The sequence below is a fragment of the Cryptotermes secundus genome, unplaced genomic scaffold (assembly GCF_002891405.2).
Source record: "Cryptotermes secundus unplaced genomic scaffold, Csec_1.0 scaffold344, whole genome shotgun sequence".
Classification (NCBI taxonomy): domain Eukaryota; kingdom Metazoa; phylum Arthropoda; class Insecta; order Blattodea; family Kalotermitidae; genus Cryptotermes; species Cryptotermes secundus.
Window position 1 is genome coordinate 1,854,355 of NW_019742446.1, and position 22,666 is coordinate 1,877,020.

Genomic DNA, 22,666 nt, shown 5'->3' on the forward strand with positions numbered 1-22,666 from the left:
TCGTTCAAACGTTATTACAGCGGCCTGCATATGTGACATCGCTCTGTAAACCCATCACACTGTCTCTTCCTCTTTTCATCCAGTTATATAATTAAAGGTGAAACAAGAGGCAAATTACGTTCGTTTATTATCGAGCTGTGAACACGCTGGCTAGAAGAAAAACAGAAAATAGCACAAGTTCAGGCCCAACTGGAACACGTGTTTTTAGAAATACAACTGGCAGCACTGCTTTGCGTCACTAGACGGTCATGCGCAGATGCCTGATATTAAACGAACAGCTGACTGACAGAGAATGAGTATATCGAAGTGTTTGTTGAGTTTAGCTCTCAATTACTTAAATTCTTGACTGGCGAGTTGATATACATTCAAGGTTTCTAACTCGCGAGGAGCCTACAGTAATTCTACACCGTGCGATTGGAACACTAGAGCTGTGACCAGGGTCAGCAGACGATGGCAGACGACCCTAAACACCAAAGGTAAGGCGGGAGGACGACACTTTCATTAAAATTATTACAGTTGTTTTATTAGTGCTTGTCCTGAATATCAAAGCGTTTTACGTATCAAAATGAAAAGCACGTTGTTATGAGATTTACAATACCCGAACTGTGTATGAGTAATACACATAATTGTTGTGTAATGACCTGTAATTCAAGTTAATTTAGCTTTAAAATATACAGGTATCGTAATTTAGCATTCAAATATTCAGGTATAGTAAACACTTCGCTAGCACTGCATAACTGCCACAAGGGATCTGTAGACGTATTTATAATCTCCCAGTGTTCCAAATTTTATATGCCTAGCTACAGTGCGTATAAGTTATGTGGAAGAGACCGGTACTTCTTCAGATGCTCGTGCAGTTTTTCATCTTAAAATAACTTGGAGGAGAGTTTCAGATTTTGAAATATATATTATTATACAAAATGTCAGGATTGCGCATTAAGTGACGCAGAGTTAAGAATGTGATTCTTGTTACATGACACAGTTTTATGAAACTCTGTAATTTCTCGACATTTATTAAAGGTACCTGTTTAGAAGACATCGTATTCTAACCCCATATGTGTCTCTCTTTCGAAAAAAAGTTTATTAGGTGAGCTCCAAGTTCGCCGTACGTATAAGCCGTCATTCAAATAAATATACGTACGTAGTACTGTGGTACCCATTCGAGGAGTCTGATATCTGCGCAGTCTCGGATGTTCCTAGGTTTTAAAAATGCAGTTAATGTTGGTTAAATGACGAATTCATGACGATATGTTAGTTACTTCGAAGTACTACTGTTCGGTTACCAACAGTTTTTCTGAAGCATTAAAGAAGAGAGTGGCTTTGAGTTATACTTTCGTATATGTTTCAGTGGAAACGGTCGTGGCCAATTTGAATATACAGTTTCACAATTTTCCTGTGGCGGAACCTATTAAACGCATTGTGAATTTGCCGTACTTAGATATGGATCAGAACTGATAACCCACACTCCAGAATTATACTCATCATATTCTGAAATGTATTACAGTTTTCAGAAGCATTTGTTCATATTTTTAAGCATTACAGTCGAGATTGTGACACATTTGTATATTTTTCACCCCTGAAACACATTTAATGACGCCATTATAAATTATTCGTAACATACTGTAGCGACTGGCTACTGGCTGAACTGCTGAGGAGTCGGAGTTCAAGTCCCGGTAGGAGTAAGAATTTGTTCTTCACCACGTCGTTCAAACCGGTTCTGGGGCCCACCCAGTCTATTATCCAGTGGACGTCGGGGTCTCTTTTGCCGGGGTAAAGCCGCCGGACCGTGAAGCTGACCACTCATCTCCAGCAAGTTCTGAGGTCAAGAATACGTGGATCTATACATCCACTTCCCCATACGCCTTCACGGCGTAGTGCTTAATTAGTTAAACACAGGGACTACTTCACCTTTTACATGCAATAATTATCCTGCACTTCGCAGATTGACATTAAATAAAGCAGTTACTTCAGTTTTATCTTAATTTGACTGTACAGAGAACTGGTGGCAGAAACTTTGGTCCGCCACTGTACTAGCCCCTAACATTGCGAGTTGGTAATTTGCTCAATTCGTCGGTATTTCCCCGGTTGCATTTTCTGACGATATTCTCTTGTGTTCTTCCTTCTCTTGCATTCAGAACCGGTTTGGCATGGGCTGTAAAATTGCAGAAGGTGGCTTCAAGACATTTAACAGCTTCATACAGAGATTCATTGTTCGTAATAGGAGGTTCTGGGAAGCATTTAACGTGTACTTTCCTTTAAAGACAAGGTCAATGATTACGCTGCAGTGAAACTGGGTTTCAGTTCGTTTCAGCCACGAATGTATATGGCCATAGAGGCACTAAAATTAAAATATTTTGTCTGACCATGAAAGACGAATTTTGCTATTTAGGATATTTTGTTTTTATCCTACTACCTCCGTGGGGTTTGAATTCCGCACAACACCAAACTTTACGTTAGGAAACACTTCAGTATTCACATAACGACGCAAGAATATATCACATGTTAGAGCGGAAGAAGTGTAGTGATGGTGAATACAGTAATTATGTTATCTGTGTCTTAATATTTGTGGAGCTCGTTTTCCAGGAACTAACCAGCCCCCACACAATTGTTTAATCCTGATAAACTACATCTAAAAGAAACAAAGCCGAAAATATAAACAAAATGGCTAGGTTTCTCGATACTCTAGTCTTTACGTTGGCCTTCCAGTTAGACGGACTGTACTTCAAAATGCCTTGAAATCCACGCCGTTTTGCTAGGTTTCTCATTGCAAGGTTTCGAAATAACAGTGCTTCCATGGCGGGTGTTACGTGAGGAAAGTGACCTTAGCAGGAAGAAAGTCGGTTCTTGAATTTGATGTGAACAAGTCATCGTGATGAAACAGAAACAAACGCAACCTCAATACAGGACCTGAAAAAGCAATTCGCTTGTAACTGCGTTCAGGGTAGTATAACTACCAGAGGAAGAGGAAGCTCAAATAAATTTGAGAAGCGAGAAGAAGAGAGTATTATGGGCACCATATTCCGGTAAATACCTCTGTTACTGTTTCTGTGTAAAATATATCTGCGTATTCAGTGAAGCGCGATAATCCAAACCAACGTAAATCTGAACTTCCAGTAATCCGGAGTACTACTAAAAAGAGAAAATAGACGTCTCCAAAATTTACAGACGTGTTTTAATTATTTTACTTCCCTGCAGTGAAACTGAATCTTTAAGAAACACATTATTATGTGTTAATGGGCCTTTTCTCTCTAGGTGGTGAAACATGTAACTCGGTTACAGCTGGCCCCGAGCCCGACGTGTAGTCGAACGTCCGCAGTTCAAATCCATGGATGTTCATGTATAAAATGTACCTATATATCTTTTGAATGAATAATTTTACTCAGAAATTCATTTTTTTTTAAGTCCAGTAATCCGAAATAGTCAACAGTCAGAACACACCTTTACTTTCATTAGTTCGGGAGGCTATACTGTATTCAATTACGGACTTAGTTTGAAAAAAAAGCAAAAAAGAAAAAGAAAAAAGAAAATCACGGTCGTTCCTGTGACTCATTGCCAATAGCACATTTCAGCCTGATTTATCATAATGATGCAGCGTTTTATTAATTATTCGGTTTCTATAGCATATTGCGTTTATATTTATAATTTTATCTAGACGAAGCAGTGAGCACGTTGATACTGATAGTTCAATCAGTATTTGTATCTGGGATTACCAATACCGATATGCACTTATAACGTTGGTACTTCAGTATTTGAAGTGCATCAGTCTCGCATTTCGTTGAGATATTAATGAAATCCTTTTGCAATTTATGTGGCTATTGAAGCCACCCAATGATATGGGCCTGCCAGGTAGCTTCAGTGAATTGTGTTTCGCGTATACGTTTGTATTAAACACATCTCACAGTACTGCGCATCGACAGATTACGGGGATTATATCAATGGTGTGGGATGTTAGTAGTTTAATGGCGCTGTACCAGTCACATACGTTGTCTAATGAATTAGTTGAGAGCATGAACAAGAATGAAATTGAGAGGCATCAGCTGAAAAGATCTAGTCACTTCATAAATATAACTTTTTATCCACTGGCTCTACAGCCCCCTTGGGCCCTCGCCTCTGATTTTTCAGTTTCATGATCATTTTTAGAGACTGTAGGACTCCTCGGACGGGTAATCAGCTCGTCGCAAGGCCTCTGCCTAAACACAGGACAACACAAACACAGAATAAATATATACACACACCAAACATCCATGTCTTATGTGGGATTTGAACCCACGATCCCGGCTTCCGAGCGAGCGAAAAAAGTACATGCCTTATTCCGCTCGGCTACTGTGACAGCTCATAAATGTAATTGTTTTTTAAAAATAAAAGGATCGATAGCAGACTGTTCACATCTGTCGCAGAATGACTTTTAATATCAGTTTATTTAGTCATAGTGGACAGACATTCTATAAAGCGAACCGTGACAATCGCACCATCAGGCCAACTGATGCCACCCGTGCTTTTATCACATATTATATGGGTTATTGAAGAAAGTCGCCGCTAATCTGTTAAGTTTATTTTGATACTGTAACATTTCTCATCAGCCCCATTAACGACTTACCACGATACAGCTGTTAAAAATTGCGTAATTGAATTTTATTGTAGTCTGTTTATATGACATTCTTCCTCAAAGTTGTCGATTGGAAAACCGCAGTCTGTGTGTAACTGCACTGCCAGAGAGTATTTGGAAGTGTAAGTCTCTCTTCCTAAGACTAAATTAAAAGGTTAAGCCCTGAGAAATAACAATGACTACCTCTGTCTAAGACGCTTACTCTCATGGACCTTTGAAACTCTGAAATCACGGCTTCGAATGTGGCTGGATCGTGGATGTAAAGGTTTAATACACGTTTTGTGGTTGAACGTATTTCTTATGTGTGTATAACCCTTGCGATTGGTCGATTCAGCCTTTAAAGAGTTCTACAGGGTATTTTCTTGGGATCAGCTTTTACAGAATTGGTTCTAAATCGGAATAAATTAAAGGGCCTGGTCTGTAATAGGAGAAGAAGTGGTAAGGGCCGAGGCCCGCGCCATAGCTCAAGCGGTTAGTCGCTGGCTTCCCACCGCGACGGCCCGGGTTCGATCTCGGGTCTGGTCACGTGGGATTTGTGGTGGACAAAGTGGCGCTGGGGCAGGTTTTCTCCGAGTACTTCGGTTTCCCCTGCCAATCTTCATTCCACCAATTGCTCCACAATCACCCTCACTTATCATCTGGGGCTGGTACAATAGGCCAGAAGTGGCCGCAGTACAAGGGACTTAGTCCCACCCCACTAGCAATAAAAGAAAAAGGAGCTACCAGCATGTATACTGTATAGCGTCGAATGGTACGACATTGGGTGAATAATGAATCGGAAAGGATTCCGAAGGAAGCGGTGGTGGCCTGCTCGAGATACTATTCAGGCAGTTGCCTGAAGGTCCTCAGTAAAATTACGAAGTATACATCAGTGAGGGTATGTAGTGTTCCAGCCGAGTCTCGAACCGGGCATGTTCCGAAAACAATTGAAGAGCATTACTGCTACACCAGCCTGTTCGATAATAGATAAACTTAACTTTATTCTTACATGCATATTAGGTGAGAAACAGTTGTCCGAACAATGTAGGGCAGAGTTAGTACAGAACTCTGTTCTAATAGTAGATTAATAGGGCTTAATTGAGTCGAACATTAAAGTAACATGACCTGTACGCCTATATTTAAGTCCTTTTATTTCTGATATCCGCGGTGTTAAACCTCCGGGATGTCTGGGAAGATATTTTCTTTTAATGTACATACAGATTTTAATGTAGTATAATTACACTGAAAATAACGCATATGTTCTCTAAAGCAGTTCCTGTTCACTGTTCTGTGGTGTGGATGGGCGCAAACGTTCAACTAAAATCGTTTCTAATGGTCGGTAATTACAGAGTTAGAGCGTAAGAACAGTCGTCATAACACCGTGGCTGTCCTCACTTTAATTGTATCCTAAGATCCATTCTTCTACATTAGCGGGATCATCAATGGCATCCTGGGGTGTTCTTTACCGCGAACCGGCACATTAGTTACTTTGGGGTGTCAGCGTTACGCATGTACATTTAAGCCACAGTACCTGTATGGACAGCTACTTGCGGAACTCAGCGTCTCGATGCCAGTTCCCTTATGTACAGGTTTTCTTTTTAGTAGTGTCATTGTTCTTTGTAACTAAGGAGATTACCCGCTGGTTTTCCTAGCAAACATTCCGGCTTTACCATACCATTGCAAGGCATATTTTATAGCTCATATTCTTTTTTTGTTGTCTAAGAAGTTAAGTACTTTTAATGTGCCAGATTATCGTAAAACGAAAATCCATGTGTTTATCAGATGTTTACCTTTATATTGTCCTTATAATTGTTTAGTGGGCTAATAACTACTTACGTAAATGGAGTTCATTTGATTCGTGTATTGGTTTAATAATAATTATTCATGCATACCTGTGGGCACATTGTCCGAAGTGAGTGAAATTACGTAAGCAGGAATTTTGAGAGTTATTGTCCTGCAGTGTTACTAGTATAGTTAAATGAGCTGCCATAGTTCTGGCGAGAGAAGCAGAGCGATGTACATCCCTGAAAAATTTGTGTGGAACGATGTGTCGAGAGTGATGAATAATCGGTCTCGAATACCAGACCGTTTGGTAGTTATAATATTTGATTCAGAATTCCATAGCAACTTTAGGTGTGGTGAATATTAGAAGATGTCAGTTCAACTCTCTCTCGGTGCGTTTAGAAGGGCCTATTCTTTTACAATTTACAATAAAGCAGCGGAGAGACAAATGTTCATGTAAAACAGCGCAGTTGCTTTATGAACCTTTGTAATATGAACTAGGTTTTGTTACTTCAGAGTATTGTTTGAATTTTTAGAAATGAACGAATTGGTTAGTAAAAAAGCAAAGTAAGTAAAGCTATCCCTGTACCAGCCCGTGAAGGCCCATAGAGTTGTGAGACGTTGAGGGTCCCACACTATCTAGACAATCGGCCCAAAGATGGCGGTAAGGTTGTCAGCCTTACGAGCCGGCCGCGCTTTACTCCCCAGGAAAATTATTTAATTAATTCCTGGTACTCATTTCTGTTAGAGGCTCAGTAAACCCCACGGCCTAGTGCGGCTGGAAGGATTAGGTCAACTGAAAAAAATCCAATGACCTCATCGGGACTTGAACCCGCGACCTTCCAGCTTGTAGCATAGCCCCTCAACCAACTACGCTACCCGAATTGTTTAATAGTCGAGTGAATTAATTATTTGGGAGATAAATAGCCGACTGATCACTGGAGTAGCTGAGTTGTTTGTGAAATATATTTCATGAGCAGCTTCTGTTGACCGGATTTTCGGCTAATTGGAACCGCGCGTTTCAGTGTGCTGTAAATGTTGCCGTTTTCTCCACAGTCGTTATGTATTTTATTTACATTTCTGTTCTGAAGCCGGTCACGGTAGCCGAGCGGTCTGAGGCATGCACTGTCTTCGCTCGCTCGGAAGCCGGGATCGTGGGCTCGGATCTGTTTCCTGTGAGGTACGAACTGAATTCTTATATATTATTCTTATACACTGCCGGTCACGGTAGCCGAGCGGTCTAAGGCATGTACTGTCTTCGCTCGCTCGGAAGCCGGGATCGTGGGTTCGGATCTGTTTCCTGTGAGGTACGAACTGAATTCTTATATATTATTCTTATACATTGCCGGGCACGGTAGCCGAGCGGTCTGAGGCATGCACTGTCTTCGCTCGCTCGGAAGCCGGGATCGTGGGTTCGAATGCCACAGAAGGCATGGATGTTTGGTATGTGTATGTGCATGTGCTCATTCTGTGTTTGTGTTGTCCTGTGTTTAGGTAAAGGCCTTGCGACGAGCTGATAACTCGTCTAAGGAGTCCTACCGTCTGTAAAATGATCAAAATGAAAAAGAAACCTCGACACCGTAAGGTATAAGAGGAACGGATTAAGTAAGTGAGTTCTGTTCCGATGGCAGAATTGCGTCATGGATCTCTGAGTATTGCAGTGCAGACCGTGCAGACTGACGAAATCGGAGTTGTAATTTCCGTCTTAACTTTGAAATCAGAATGCTACGTTAGACTAAGAAATGTGGTCCTACTTACAGCAGCAGAATAATGGCTTTTGTACAACTGTGTTGTTTACCAACATGTTTCATACATCCGTCAATATGCACACAAACAGATTCGTTGCGCTACGTGTTTCAACTAAAAATGAGCCATCACACACAACGATGCCTCAGGAATGTTTTGCATCGTGGAAAACAAAAGCACAAGCAGATTCAAGTAGCACAAATCATTTTTATGACAATAGCAGAATAATGTACTTGTCAGCATACACACGCCATGAAGTCGAGGGAACTCTGATTTCTGCTTCGCATATTTTACATCTGGGGACTGAATGGGACCCAGGTATGTTCTGGTCGTGGTCAATGAAAATTACTGTTCAGCCGTATTCGAGCTGACTGAAATATAATATAATATGTGTGTGTGTGTGAACGCGCATCAGTAAGGGGAATACAAAGAAACCTTACGAATTCACAATCACAGCTTATATCTCTTAGACTTTTATCGAAATTGCGTTCGATTAAAGCTAAAAAAAAACAAATTAAAAGAACAAACTCCGTGGTTTTAGTCCGGAAGCGAACTATACTGACCGAGCGACCGTCGCTTGTCGGCTAATTTAGTGCCAACTTTAGCGGATAGAGGGTGTTGCGTGATCAGTGCAAGCCTAAACAGATTTAACTGTGTCCACGGCCGAATGCGAATGTGGTGATGGGCTGCAAACGGAGGAACATATCTTCTGGGACTGTAAACTGTACGAGGATCAGTGGGCAACAGTGATGGACAATTTGTCTGAGAACAGCAAAAAGGAATACCCAAAGTCAGTTATAGAATTCTTAAGACTAGAAGAAAAAAATCTACAAGGCGTCTGTTATTTCATAAAAAAATTCATATATTTATATAAAATAGATACGTAAGAAAAGTAAAAGAAGTAATTGTACTGATCATTAACAGTACACTCTCAGATTTAAGTTAAGATCTATATTAAGAATCGCGGGACGACCGCTATTGTAGAATAAGATATTTATAAGAATATGCTAGAGAAGGCCGGATGGGCATTGCCTATGCCTTTTTTCTATTTACAATATTTTTTCTACAATAAATCCCCACGGCCGTTAATTTCGGTTTTCTAGACCAGAGCCGCTATTTCCTTGAAATAGCCCCTCAATTATCCTCACGAGGGTGAGTGGACACCGTTCCAAACCCACTGCTCAGAAAATGTGGTAGCGCCGGGAATCGAACCTGGACCTCTGGATATAAAGCCAGGAACTGTGACCACTAGACCACAGAGACGGTCAGGTGATTAAAGCTAGAATTTGTAATCTGGCTGGATCTAAATCTGCATAATTCTGCTTACCGGAGCTGAGTCTAAGTCCTTTCAGAACTTAGGATCCTGAAATCGTTACTTCTTCAGCTGTGCTGTAGGACTATGTATCGCAATTATGAAACATTGACACGGAGGCGTTCAGATCAACTCGAATGAGAAGTCGAGGGGGTTGAAAGGCGAGGAAATCGTGGCTTCTTTTATTGGTGGCACTGGGGTACTGAAAACTCCAAGAGACTTGCATTGAACGGTTTGTATAGCTTTTCTGACTCACGTTCGGAATGTACCCGGTTCGAATTCCCCCGGGGATGGGGTGTATTGGCACTTGCGTTCTGTAGTTTTCCTCACCCATATCTTGTTCTTCTCCCTTTATAACTGTTATAGCATGTAGACCCGTTGCCAAATAATGGCTCTGTACACAAGGGCACATAATGGTCGCAACAGATTGCTCACACCCACCAATGGACTAACCGGGAAGCTGTGTTCTCTCCGCAGCTGCGTGACGCGACAATAGAAGAACTGTTGGGATAGGTGTTTTCTGAGCGGTCCATGCCAATATATTATAAGCAGGACAAGTCTAGAGCTCAGTTAGTTGTGAGACAGTCGCCGGCCAGTAATGACGTGAACACGGAAATTGAGGGATCTACGGCGTTGCAAGCCGTTACCAGGTGACAACTGGTGAAGATACAGCAGACTGAGAAGACTTAGGCTAGGAACACACACAGCGACATCGGTCGTACGGAAAAATGTATGATTTTTTTTTTGCCGTACGACCTCTTTTTCACACTAGAGCGACCAAATACATTTCTTTGCTCTCCGACTGTCGTACGGTAGATGTCGCATGTCGTCACGTATGAGAGCTAAGACTACACTTTATAGTCTACTACTTGATGCGACATGAACCGTACGGACGTCGTTCGACCGATGTTGCTGTGTATGTTCCTAGCCTCAGTGCGTGATATAATGGATTGTGGAGTACGTGAATTAACGATGGCGCTATAGTTACATGTAGTTACGATCTACAAGTGTTCAATAAATCCAAATACCTATCCAAACCCCGTCTATAGTCACTCATACACGTTTTCTGATGCAGTCCGTCACCTGTGGTTGATATGGCATAATTAAAGGACCAATGAACCAACAGATGTTCAGGATGGTCAGTGCCGAATTGTATTCTCAGAGGATATGCGAACTATTAATGGACAGGTTTTGTTAAGCGTTTGAGACTGTAATTTTACTGGGTCGCTAAACGGTAACCGAATGAAGCGGACAAGATTCTATTAGCTACAATTACAGTTACCTTGCTAAAAAGAATTCATGGTCACGTTTGATATTTGTTGCGCGAAATGTAACGTCACAAAATTATTAGCTTCTGGGCCACAGCTAATATTTATGAAGCTGTTTCTTGATGCGACTAATTCTTTGTGCCGATTGGTGTAGTGTTACGGCCGAAACATTCATTGACATTGCTTTGCCCCATGGCATAAGCTAGTGCTTACCAACCCGTGGTTCTCGAATCCCTAGGGGGTTCGCGATATACCCCAGGTGGTTGCTGAAAAATATTATTGAAGGCGTAATTTTTGAGTCTGTAGTTTATATATTTTGAACATTGTTTTGTATGGGGCTGAAACTTGGACACTTAGGGCAGTAGATCAGAAACACCTGGAAAGCTTCGAAATGTGGTGTTGGAGAAGGATGGAGAAGATCAGTTGGACCGATTATGTGAGAAATGAAGAAGTGTTATTTTAGAGTCAGTGAAAACGGAAGGCTAATTGGATTGGTCATATCTTACGCGGTAACTGCCTTCTAAAAGAAGTTATTGAAGGAAAGATAGAGGGGCGGATAGAAGTGACCAGAAGACGAGGAAGAAGACGTAAGAAGATGCTGGATGACCTTGGGGACAGAAGAGGATATTTTCATTTGAAGGAAAACGCTCTAGATCGCATCAAGTGGAGGAACTGTTTTGGAAGAGACTGTGGACCTGTCGTCTTGACAGATTGCTGATGATGATGATGAGTTTATATGATAAGACAATAAGTATTTTTCATATTTATCCTGTATTTTTATAAGAAAGCGATGGGGTACCAAATGACAAACATTATTTGGTGACAGTGGGTGCAGAAATTGTCGCACAGAAGGATTTCTGTGACACCCCCAAATGCAACCCTCGCTGAATGCCCTTACATTGGAGACTGAGGGTTATTTGGGCCTCGTTCAGTCTTTCTTAAATGTGCTGTTATCTAATTCAATAAAGTGTTCTTTTTTCTCAAGGGGCTGTTAACATTTTTGTCTATGGCTGTACAACCCTTGTGGGCTTTAACCGCTTTTTCAGTTTCTTAATTTATACACGATCGGCATGATTCTTTGGACGGCGGATCAGCCCGTCGCAAGGCCGCTACCTAAACACAGAACAACAGAAACAGAATAAACGCACACAGACATCCACGCTTCGAGTGAGATTCGAACCCACGATCACAGTGTTCGAGCGGTCGAAGACGGTTCGTGCCTTAGACCGCGCGGCCACTGTGATCGGCCTGTTAATATTGCACAGTATGCAATTAATAATTACTCCGACGAGTAAGTGGTTAAACACGGAAATTGTTAAAAAGAGAAGACTGAGCTAAGTATCAACATCAGTTAGTTCTGCGCCACGCGCAGCATATGGTAAACCGAATTAGTGTTATCAGGCACGAAATAAATGTAAAGCTATGCCTGTAACAAGCCGTAGAGGCCCATAGGGGTGTGAGAGGTCGAAGCTCCCATATTTTGTAGACAATATGCTCACAGGTTGTCAGTCGTAGGCACCGGCCGCAGTTTAACCCCAGGAAGATTCCTGGGCTGAGTCGAACCCAGGACCAAAATGCGGCTGGAAGGATTAGGTCAATTGAAAATATCCACATCATCGGGACTCGAACCCGCGACCTTCCGGCTTGTAGCATAGTGCCTCAACCAACTGTGCTACCGCGTGCCCCCTTCAGGCACAAAATGGCGGAGGAAAGTGATATGTCCAAAAAAGTATGCAGTGAATTTATAAAACATATCGTACTTACGTATACTGACGATCAAGACTTTCTAAATTCGCATTTCATAGTTGCGGTAGTGCGCTCGTGAATACGAGCCTTGAACCGTCTCTTATTCGGCGGTACATGGAAACCACGCGGCTCGCTCAAATTAACAAGTCTCTTTCGATTTTTCAAACGATAAATGTCGGAGCCAAAGAAGGATATAACTGATTTCATTTATGCAGCAAATGACATACTGAAAAGGCACTCAAAGCTTTATATTGAGCAGCAAAAACCAATTTTTATGGCAGAATGAGTCATTGATCCAAGGCGTGGTTAAGTGCCTGCTGGGAGAAAATGCTGCAGAAAATGTTGGTATGATGCCGTTATCAAATAACATAGTGCCCAGTCGGATTGATGACATGTCAAGTAATATACATCAGTCACACTCGTGTATCTGTGGTCTTAACAGCCCTTGTGGACGTTGGCAGCTTTTTCAGTTCCTTAATCCTATACACAGTCGGTAGGACTCCTTGGACGAGTGATCAGCCCGTCGCAAAGCCGCTACCTAACACAGAACAACACAGACGGAATAAACGCATATATACACCAAACATCCATGCTTTGAGTGGGATTTCAACCTACGATCCCAGCGTTCGAGCGGGCGAAGACCCCGCAGCCACTGTAATCGGTTATCACAATCGTGGAACTACTTAAAAGTTCATATTATACCATCCAAATGGATGAATCAGTGACTTTAGCTAATCTCGCTAATTTGTGTTTGCATTATACTATTATTATATTATACTATACTATACATTATTATATTAATGAGGGTACAGTTCAATAAGATCAGTTATTCTGCAGATCCTTTAAAGAAAACATAACTGGGTAAGATATTTTTAACTTAACAAATATTTCCAAGAAAATGAAATAAATTGGTCTCGTTACATAGATATCTTGACGGATGGAACCAAATAAGTGACAGCATACACAACAGTTTTTTGTCGACTCATGACGAGTTAGGTAGCTCTCATGTGGTAAAGCCCCATACGTTTGTTTGGACTTAAAATTTAAGTGTCTGGTTTTCTTACCACCCGCCCTTTTCACGAATCAGATATATGCATAACCTTGTCGGAGTCAAAACTTTGTCTTAATTGTCATACATTTGCTCGAGTATAAGTGATTTAAATTTCGCAGTCCTGCCGTAAAAGCATTGCCAGTGTTTACTATAGGATTCTGACGATGGTGTATAACACACTGATATATTGGGTTTTTGGACTTTATCCATCGTCCTGGTTTTTAAGATAACAAATAAAAACACGACGTCCAGTGATTGAGGCTAGCTCTTTCTAACGGACCCAACAGAATAGGTGTTTTTCCTTCACCTGAGGACGGAAACAGATCCAGTTTCCGAAACGTCGTGTTTTTATTTATCTTAAAAACCAGGACGATGGATAAAGTCCAGAAACCCAATATATCATTGCCAGTGTTGTCTCGCGAAACTTTGTCTTCAGCATTACCAAACTGGACCTCATATTATGTTATCTTACGTGGCTTCAGATATGTCATAGGAATGACAGAGCGCTCCGAGATTCGTTTATCAAACTTGTTATCAATTCCGAACATTCCTCAACATTCCTTCATTGTTTATAGCTACTCTGTGTAGGTGAATAGCCTGAAAACTGATATTATCCACTGTGAAAACATTTTTTGATATTTTTATGAGTTTTTTAATTAGCGAGGTTGTCAAATCTGTACATCACTGTAACATTTTGTGAACAGAGTATCTTATCCGCAAGGTTATGTTTGTGTCGAAGGAGTTCTATTGTGTTTCCTGTCACATGTGAAAACAGTTATTTTTAAGTCCTTTGTAGTTACGTGCATTTATATAACATCAATTTAAATTACATTTATTTACTAAATATCATAATTAAGTCTATCTCGACACATGAAAATTATCACTGTAGTTAAGGTATGTGGTATGTCTGCTTAAAACCAGAATTGTGAAGCCAGCAGAGACAGCCTTTGCTAGGGAACGGCTCTGCGAACACGCCTGTTGTTGGCCAGTGGCTCAGTAGGTGTCACGTGATAGCCGGAACAAATATGCACGCAACAATAGACGAGCTGTTGGAAGCGATGTTTTCTGTGCGGTCCGTGCAAAGGCTATATAACGAGGGCCAGCTGCCGTTACCAGCGAGTCGAGAGAAAGTCTTGGGACGGCGTAGTTTGAAGAGTAGGAGGTTGGTGTGGGAAGGCCTCCAGACTGCGAGGACGTGGCCACGGGTGCAGAAGAAGTTCCACTTTTGGGAAACGTTACCAAGAAGAGCAGTGAAGACCGTGACTAAGAACACTGGTATGTGCGTGATAGTGCTCTGTAAAGAGTAGTCACACGTTGTGTTAAAATGCACAATAAATCCGATTACTAATCCAGACTCCTATAGTCACACTATTACATATTTAAGGGTGTCACTATAGCGGGGTATGGATTTGATATTGGAGTTATTGACACACTTGTACACATCACTCGGAACTGCAAGTAATTGCAGCGCTGTCGCCAGTCTCCACACCCTACAAATAATCACAACACCCGCTAAGCCTCTTCCAGCCTCCTGTCTTCAACAGCCATTCCTTAGCAACGGCTTCTAACAGTGGAGATTCTTCAGCTTTCCGCGCTCACATCTTTACTGTCCGGCGAGTATCCCGCAACTGAACTCACTCGGCAGGCCTGGGGTCCTCGCCATATAGCCTCGAGGCGGACCCAACTGAAAACACCGTCTCCAACAGTTTTTCTCCTATTGTTATGGACGATTGCCTAGCGATAGCCCGGTTATCATTTTCGTGTTTACCGGCCGCTACCAAGCAATGCATGACATATTTCGATATATTTATCATCCTTAGGTGGTTTTATGAATAGATACTTGTTATCGAACTGCAAGTAGATTGATCCACTTTCACGATTAAAACATATCTTTTATAAATATCCACTTATTAAATATAAAAATCCCATAACAAGATTAGGGTCATCATTGAGTATTAGGAACCTTATGTGCTGCTGGATGTGTATCTCTGTAGTCTTGTGCTTGGGTAGTGTATCTGTAAAATGAGATATTGCTACTTTGGGTGTAGCGTATTATTGAGGATGATGGAAACATGTCTTCTCAAGAGAAACAGTGAAGCTAATGTTAATCTTATTAACTTCATATCAAATTGTTGAGTGTATAGACGGGTTTCCATATCTTAATTATATAATATATATACATATACTTACATACTGATGGGGCTGAGCCCTTCTTGAGGAGCCGCCAGTTCTGCAGCTACTCAAGAATTTCCCAGCATTTTATGGAACCCGAAGGTTCATTACTGTGTTCTCAAGAGACCTACACTGGTCCCTATCCTGAGCCAGATCAATCCAATCCATACCATCTGATCTTATCTCTCTAAGATTCATTTTAATATGCAAAGCAAAAAAAAAAAATTGATGGAGTTGTATAATGTACTGGAATTTAAAAGAACCAGCTGGGCAAGTAAAATTAATTTTTAGAAACCATCTGCTAACGTGAATCCACGCGTTTCCATCTGTTGGCCGGCTACGATTACTTTTTCGTACCGACTTGCAGACATTAATAACTTAGACCCGAATATATCAAATTCAGTAAAACATAGTTTGTTGTGTCATATTGTCATGAAAAATCGGATGTCCCAGTAAAGCAGCATACATTCCAATCCCAGAGCTGTTTTTAAGACACCATCTATTTCGCAGTTCATAAAGGATTAGTAAAGAGGGGAAAAGTTTCTTTCTATACCAACCGGTTATGGCCTCTTTTAAATTTTCAACATTAGCAGTAGGGGGGCTAACAATATGCAAGATACATACCTACACAAGGATATACTGGATGAAACACGAGTTAATGCATATGTTTTGAGATATGATTTGGAAAATTTTTGATAAGATTTCCCTAAACATGTGTCAATCAACAAACAAACAAAAACTCCGTGGCCTGTAGTCCACAAGCGAGCTATACCGAACGAGCGACCGCCGCTTGTCGGCGAAGTTAGTGCCAACTTTTGCGGATAGGGGGTGTCACGTGGTCAGTGTAACGGATCTCCACGGCCGTTAATTTCGGTTTTCTAGACCGGCACCGCTATTTACTTGAAATAGCTCCTCAGTTATCCTCACGAGGCTGAGTGAACCCCGTTCCAGACCCACTACTCAGAAAATCTAGTAGCGTTGGGAATCGAACCCGGGACCTCTGGATCTGTAGCAAGGAACTCTGACCACTAGACCTCAGATGCTCACATATGTCAATCATATATAATATTTATAAGATTTTATATCTGAACAGAAGTGAAACAAAAGCGCAAGACAATTTTTTTTTTACTTAATACAGACATAAAGCTTGAACAGATAGAAGGCTCTCGAAAGTATACAGCAGACTGGATCTCAAAGCACTGTGGCATGTTTTATTTCTTTGTGAATAGAAATGTTTTCTTTAAATCACAGATCCTTGAACTCGCTTGAGCGGGGAGAAGTACTTCGTAGTATCCAAAACAAAATTAGAGATGACAACTGGGATTAAAATGCAGGATTTAGGTACGTGTATATGTGGGTTAATTCTTTGTGACAGTCTCGATATCTCGAGATTGAAGTATTACGTATGTGTGCTCTCCTTAAATTAAGTTGTTTATATGACCTCATTTTCTTCTTCAAATGCGTAACTATTCCACACATGACGCATGACGCATCTGTATGAACTTTATCATAAAAGATTTGATGGAAAACAATGGCTTCATGGAGCTGAGTCCTCCTTGAGAAGCCTCCAATTATGCAGCTACTCAAGAACTTCCCAACACTTGATGGAACCCTGATGTTCATCACCGTGTTCACAAGAGCCCTCCACTGGTCCATATCCTGAGCCAAATCAATCCAGTCTATCCCACCCTATCCCATCTCTCTAATGTCCTTTTTAATATTATTCATCTGCCTATGTCTTGGTCTTGTCAATGGTCTCTTTCCTTCTGGCTTTCCCACCAATATCCTATATGCATTCCTCTTATTCCCATTCGTGCTACATGCCCTGCGCATCTCAGAGAGCTTTATATATACCGTACTATTTGCTTATCCATTTGTTTTGAAATAAAAAAGTCGCGAGGCTTAATTGTGAAGTTACGTGGCCATCTCGGCACGATTTATAACACAGAAGGTTGAAGGCAATGCGATAGCTTCATACATAAGCAATTTCATCTTACCGCGAGTGTATAAGCGCGTCTTTTTGGTGCACGAATTACGGATCTTACTGCTAGAGTAGACATCTACAGATTCTTTCTAAAAAGACCCTTCAGCTTTAATTGTATATCTAAATAGCAAACATCACTATATTTGTCGTCTCTGACTTCAGTAGTCTTGAGAGATTAAGGCCGAGGGCGCACCAAAGAAACTGGCAACCGCAACGCAACCGCCATTTTCGTGATTTGTTATCAGCGTGAGTTGAACACTACTGAATGGAGCAGCGTAAATTGAGGAAACGGCAACGCAACCGGCGGAGAGACTGAGAAACTCAATTACCAGGCAAGGGAGCATGTCAGTCTTTTCACAGTTGCGTTACCGCGTGGTTTCCTATTATCAACTGTTCTGTAACCCGCTTTAGTGATTCATTTGTTTGTTAAGGTGACACGAAAGGTTGACGAAGCGGCTAATTTTGTTTTTGCGTAGTTACTTGAGCAAGAGCCTGATATATATGACAAACGCCATCCAGACTATGCTAGGCAGGACAAAATAGATTTGGCTTGGGAAAGAATGTCTCATGAAACGAAGGAGTCTGGATCCAGGTTAAGTTCTTTCGAAACAATATGATCACTTCAGTTTAAAATGTCACAGAAGAACGGGTGCACCCAATGTTTTCTTTTCCTAAGATTGTATATAAGCATCCTGTTGCATTAATATATCATTCATTTCACATATATTTCCTTCTTAAATGCAACTTATTATACAGTCACCCTTCTTCCACATTACATGGCTCGGCTATATACTGTCATCATCAGGTGTCTTCTATCTTGCTAAAATTGGTGCACTATATGTCAAAATTTCGTATCGCGTGTGAACGCGTTATATCCTGATTAAAATAAATTGACCTTAGTTAAAACATTTTAACACCCCAGTATTTTCCTTATGGTCGTCGTCCTCTTTTCTCACGCCGTCTCAACTACCTCCATATTATGACAGGATCAGTATTATCTTCCATTGCAAAAGGTAAGTGCACGAAATTAAAAATACAATCATGCATTACGTCAGACGAACATACCAACTTAAGATGATATGAGCAACTAATCGACATAAGTTACCTCAGTTTTCGCATGCTAATCTGGAAACCAGTTGCCTTCTTGAAATCGCCGACATTTCTTTGAAATTGCAGTTTCTTTGCATTTGCCAGTTCACTTGGTGTGCCCTCGCCCTAACAATACAGGTTTGGGGTTTTCTAACTTTGTCCATCGTCCGGATTCTAAATATCTAAGAAAAAACACGACGTTTCGGAAACTGACTCTGTTTCCGTCCTCAGGTGAGGGATGACACCTAACTTTTTAAGGGACCCAACAGAGTAGGTGTTTTCCCTCACCTGAGGACGGAAACAGATCCAGTTTCCGAAACGTTGTGTTTTTTCTTAGCTATTTAGAATCCGGACGATGGACAAAGTCCGAAACCCCAGTATCTCTGTGTGTTATATACCATCGTCAGAACCTTATAGTATGTAATTGAGATTTGAGGCTTTCACGGCGCTGACTATGAAGAAAGCAGTCTTCTGGGATTTGGCACCATGTATATGTGGTTAACACCACATATACACGGTGCCTAATCCCAGAAGACTGCTTTCTTTATCTAATAGAGGTTTTGTTTAAGGTGTGAACGGGATTCGCATCAGTTGGCCGTCGGTTGAACGCTTTTGTTCGTTTAAATAAATGGTTTGTAATCGGTATTTATTGAACGCGATGGAGTTATATAAATATTCTTTTCATTGTAAATATGAATAGTTCCCATAGTAAAGTGCGTGTAAGAAAGCAGCGCAGAGTGGTTAGTGCAGTTAGTGCAGGGTGATTAATGAGAGGCGGAAGAACAATAGATTACTGTAAGAAATATCGCTGTGTGCCTTATTTGCGACGACATAGTCTCCATGCTCCAAGGATTTTAACGCTACTTCAAAACATGGACATCGTAGCAATTTATCCCAGGATGCAAGGCAAAGAAGGCCAAGGAAATGTTGAGTTTGGAAAACAAAAACCAAAGTATTTTTGCATCCTAGAACAAATTCCTATAAGCAGTGTCTCGAGTAAGTTTTTAGTGGTATATAAGCCCCACCCCCTCGTTGGTGTCTCCACCTTATCGTGGTGAGGGGGTTTGAGTATGCCAAGGACCCTGGAAGAAACTAGTGAAATGCTACATTTGGAGCATAGCTCTGTATGGGGCTGAAACATGGACACTTAGGGCAGTAGATCAGAAACATCTGGAAAGTTTCGAAATGTGGTGTTGGAGAAAGATGGAGAAGATCAGTTGGACCGATTATGTGAGAAATGAAGAAGTGTTAATTAGAGTCAGTGAGCAGAGGAATATCCTGCACGAAATAAGGAAACGGAAGGCTAATTGGATTGGTCATGTTTTACGCAGAAACTGCCTTCTAAAAGAAGTTATTGAAGGAAAGATAGAGGGGCGGATAGAAGTGACAAGAAGACGAGGAAGAAGACGTAAGAAGATGCTGGATGACCTTGGGGATAGAAGAGGATAATGTCATTTGAAGGAGAAAGCTCTAGATCGCATTAAGTGGAGGAACTGTTTTGGAAGAGACTGTGGACCTGTCGTCTGACAGATTATTGATGATCATGATAAGCCCCAAGGGGTCGGGGCTCGATTCCCGGCAGGGATATGCAGATGAACATTTGGTGCAGATTTGCACATGGCAACGACAGTATTTACAACAAACGATGGAAAACTTGCCAACTATAAGCGGAACCATATGTCGCATTAAATTGGTGAGATCCAACAACGAATCATATAATTCAGACATTTATTCGGTTTTTTTTCTTTTTGCTTTTGTATTTTAAGGTACTTAATTCGTATCATCACATTGGCATGCCACCTCTTTCCGCGTTATCCAAACATATGCAACTTCTCACTTGTTCCTTCAACGAAACAAATTGCCACTTCTGCCATAAACACTTGTCATGTAATAATGCCGTTCTGAGACGCGAATGTGATGCATTTTCATGTAGGCAGAAGTAAACCGGTTTTCTATGCCCTGGGCGAGTTCAGAGACCGACGCCGCCTCCTCCCTGAGTTCGTTGAACGAAGAGAGACAACTATGACTACAACTTTTATGACTTCTTCTGTATTACGGGGCATAAAGATTAGTTCAGCCTTTAACGTGCGATAGTTAAATACCTGGCCCTTGATCTTGGCCGACGTACAGTTCCGTTAAAAATGATTTTGAGGAACTGTAACCAGAGAAGAAGCATGCTCGGTTGGGACTCGCGATGCCCAGTTCTTAACCCCTGTCACACTGACATTCAGAAGCCTTCCGCTTTGTCGTCTGCTGTCGAGGAAGCTGACTTGTTCTCCTCATCATCTTCATATCCACCGTTCGATTCAATGCGATGACATTAGGGGGTTTAACCCATTGCTGCTGCACTGTTAGAAATCTATTAGGTGCTCAAGTCTGCTCATTTGTAGCTTATTGTTGTACTCCTTTCGAACCGCCTCTGGTCTATATCAGTAACCCAAAAGAGCCTGCTTATATGCAGAGACCACGGAGGACAGTGTGGATGACGGCGCTCAAGGCTTTCCTCCTCCTGCCTACTGTTGTATTCCTCTCCAACCTCCACTGGCCTGCGTCAGCGAGCCCAAGGCTTTCCTCCTCCTGCCTACTGTTGTATTTCTCTCCAGCCTCCACTGGCCTGTGTCAGCGAGCCCAAGGCTCTCCTCCTCCTACCTACTGTATATTCCTCTCCAGCCTCCACTGGCCTGCGTCAGCGAGCCCAAGGCTTTCCTCCTCCTGCCTACTGTTGTATTCCTCTCCAGCCTCCACTGGCCTGTGTCAGCGAGCCCAAGGCTTTCCTCCTCCTGCCTACGGTTGTATTCCTCTCCAGCCTCCAACGGCTTGTGTCAGCGAGCCCAAAGCGCTTTGTCAGCTGGGGTTATCACCACCAACATTGCTTTCAAGGGAACTGCTCCTTCCATTTTCGATTATGTTGGAAGTTTTCGTTTTGTTTTCTGCACGATGCAGGTGGCTCATTTATGTAGTACTAATCGGTATTGGTGACCGCCTCTGTGGTCTAGTGGTCAGAGTTCCTCGCTACAGATTCAGAGGTCCCGGGTTCGATTCTCGGCGCTACCAGATATTCTGAGAAGTAGTGAGTCTGGAACGGGGTCCAATCAGCCTCGTGAGAATATCTGAAGAGCTTTTTCAAGGAAATAGCGGCACCGGTCTAGAAAGCCGAGATTAAGGGCCGTGGGGATCCGTTGCACAGATCACGTGGCACCCTCTATCTGCTAAAGTTGGCATTACTTCGCCGACAAGCGGAGGTCGCTCGGTCGGTATAGTTCGCATACGGCTCGATAGACTGTATTCTGCCTTTGATTTTATAGTGTAGTTGACCTTTTTATAATTCGAATCTATAGCATCACCTTCTGTTTTAGTCGGACTCTGATTCTGTTTAATGTGGCCGTCATGTTATGCATGGCCATAGGTGCAAGGTCTCATGCATCTGGATTTTTGAACTTCCGCAGTCGATTTATGTTGCGTTTGGTTTATACAACCTCCTTATGTCGATTCTGATGCCCGGCAATATGGACTAGCTCTATCGATTGAGCGCAACTGAGTAGGTTTTTTACTTGAGGAAGGAGGCAGAGTCGCGTCTCCAAAACCTTGTTTTAAGTAAGAATATGGCGATGGATAATGTCCAGAAAGTCAGTAATTGTATTGTCACGTATTGGGCATATAACGCGACAAATAACTTTACGCCGTATTTGATATAGCGAATTTTATTTCACATTCGCACTTACAATCACACAATTGACAGTTTTAGAACTACTGCTATCTGCAGTATCACAAATACTACACTCCAAATGCCACAATACAACTGACTGGTTGCTGGCTAATTCGGAACTAACTCGGAGGTAGCTCGAGGACTAACTCGGCGGTAGCTCCAGGACTGACTGCGAATAGCCTTCGCTGCTCCTTATGTAGCCTCCGTCCGGACCATTGTCGTCTG

The 22,666-nt window shown here is 41.8% G+C and overlaps 1 protein-coding gene across 2 annotated transcripts in view; it reads left to right on the forward strand.

Moving 5' to 3' along the window:
• The first annotated feature begins 292 nt into the window (after positions 1-292).
• The window catches only part of LOC111873178 (prestin), a 120,349-nt gene continuing 97,975 nt past the window's right edge, over positions 293-22,666 (forward strand). For both annotated transcript variants that reach the window (XM_033754993.1, XM_023867676.2), the window contains exon 1: positions 293-476. In XM_033754993.1, the coding sequence (XP_033610884.1) occupies positions 451-476 (26 nt within the window). In that variant the 5' untranslated portion in view covers positions 293-450. The remainder of the gene's footprint in view (positions 477-22,666) is intronic.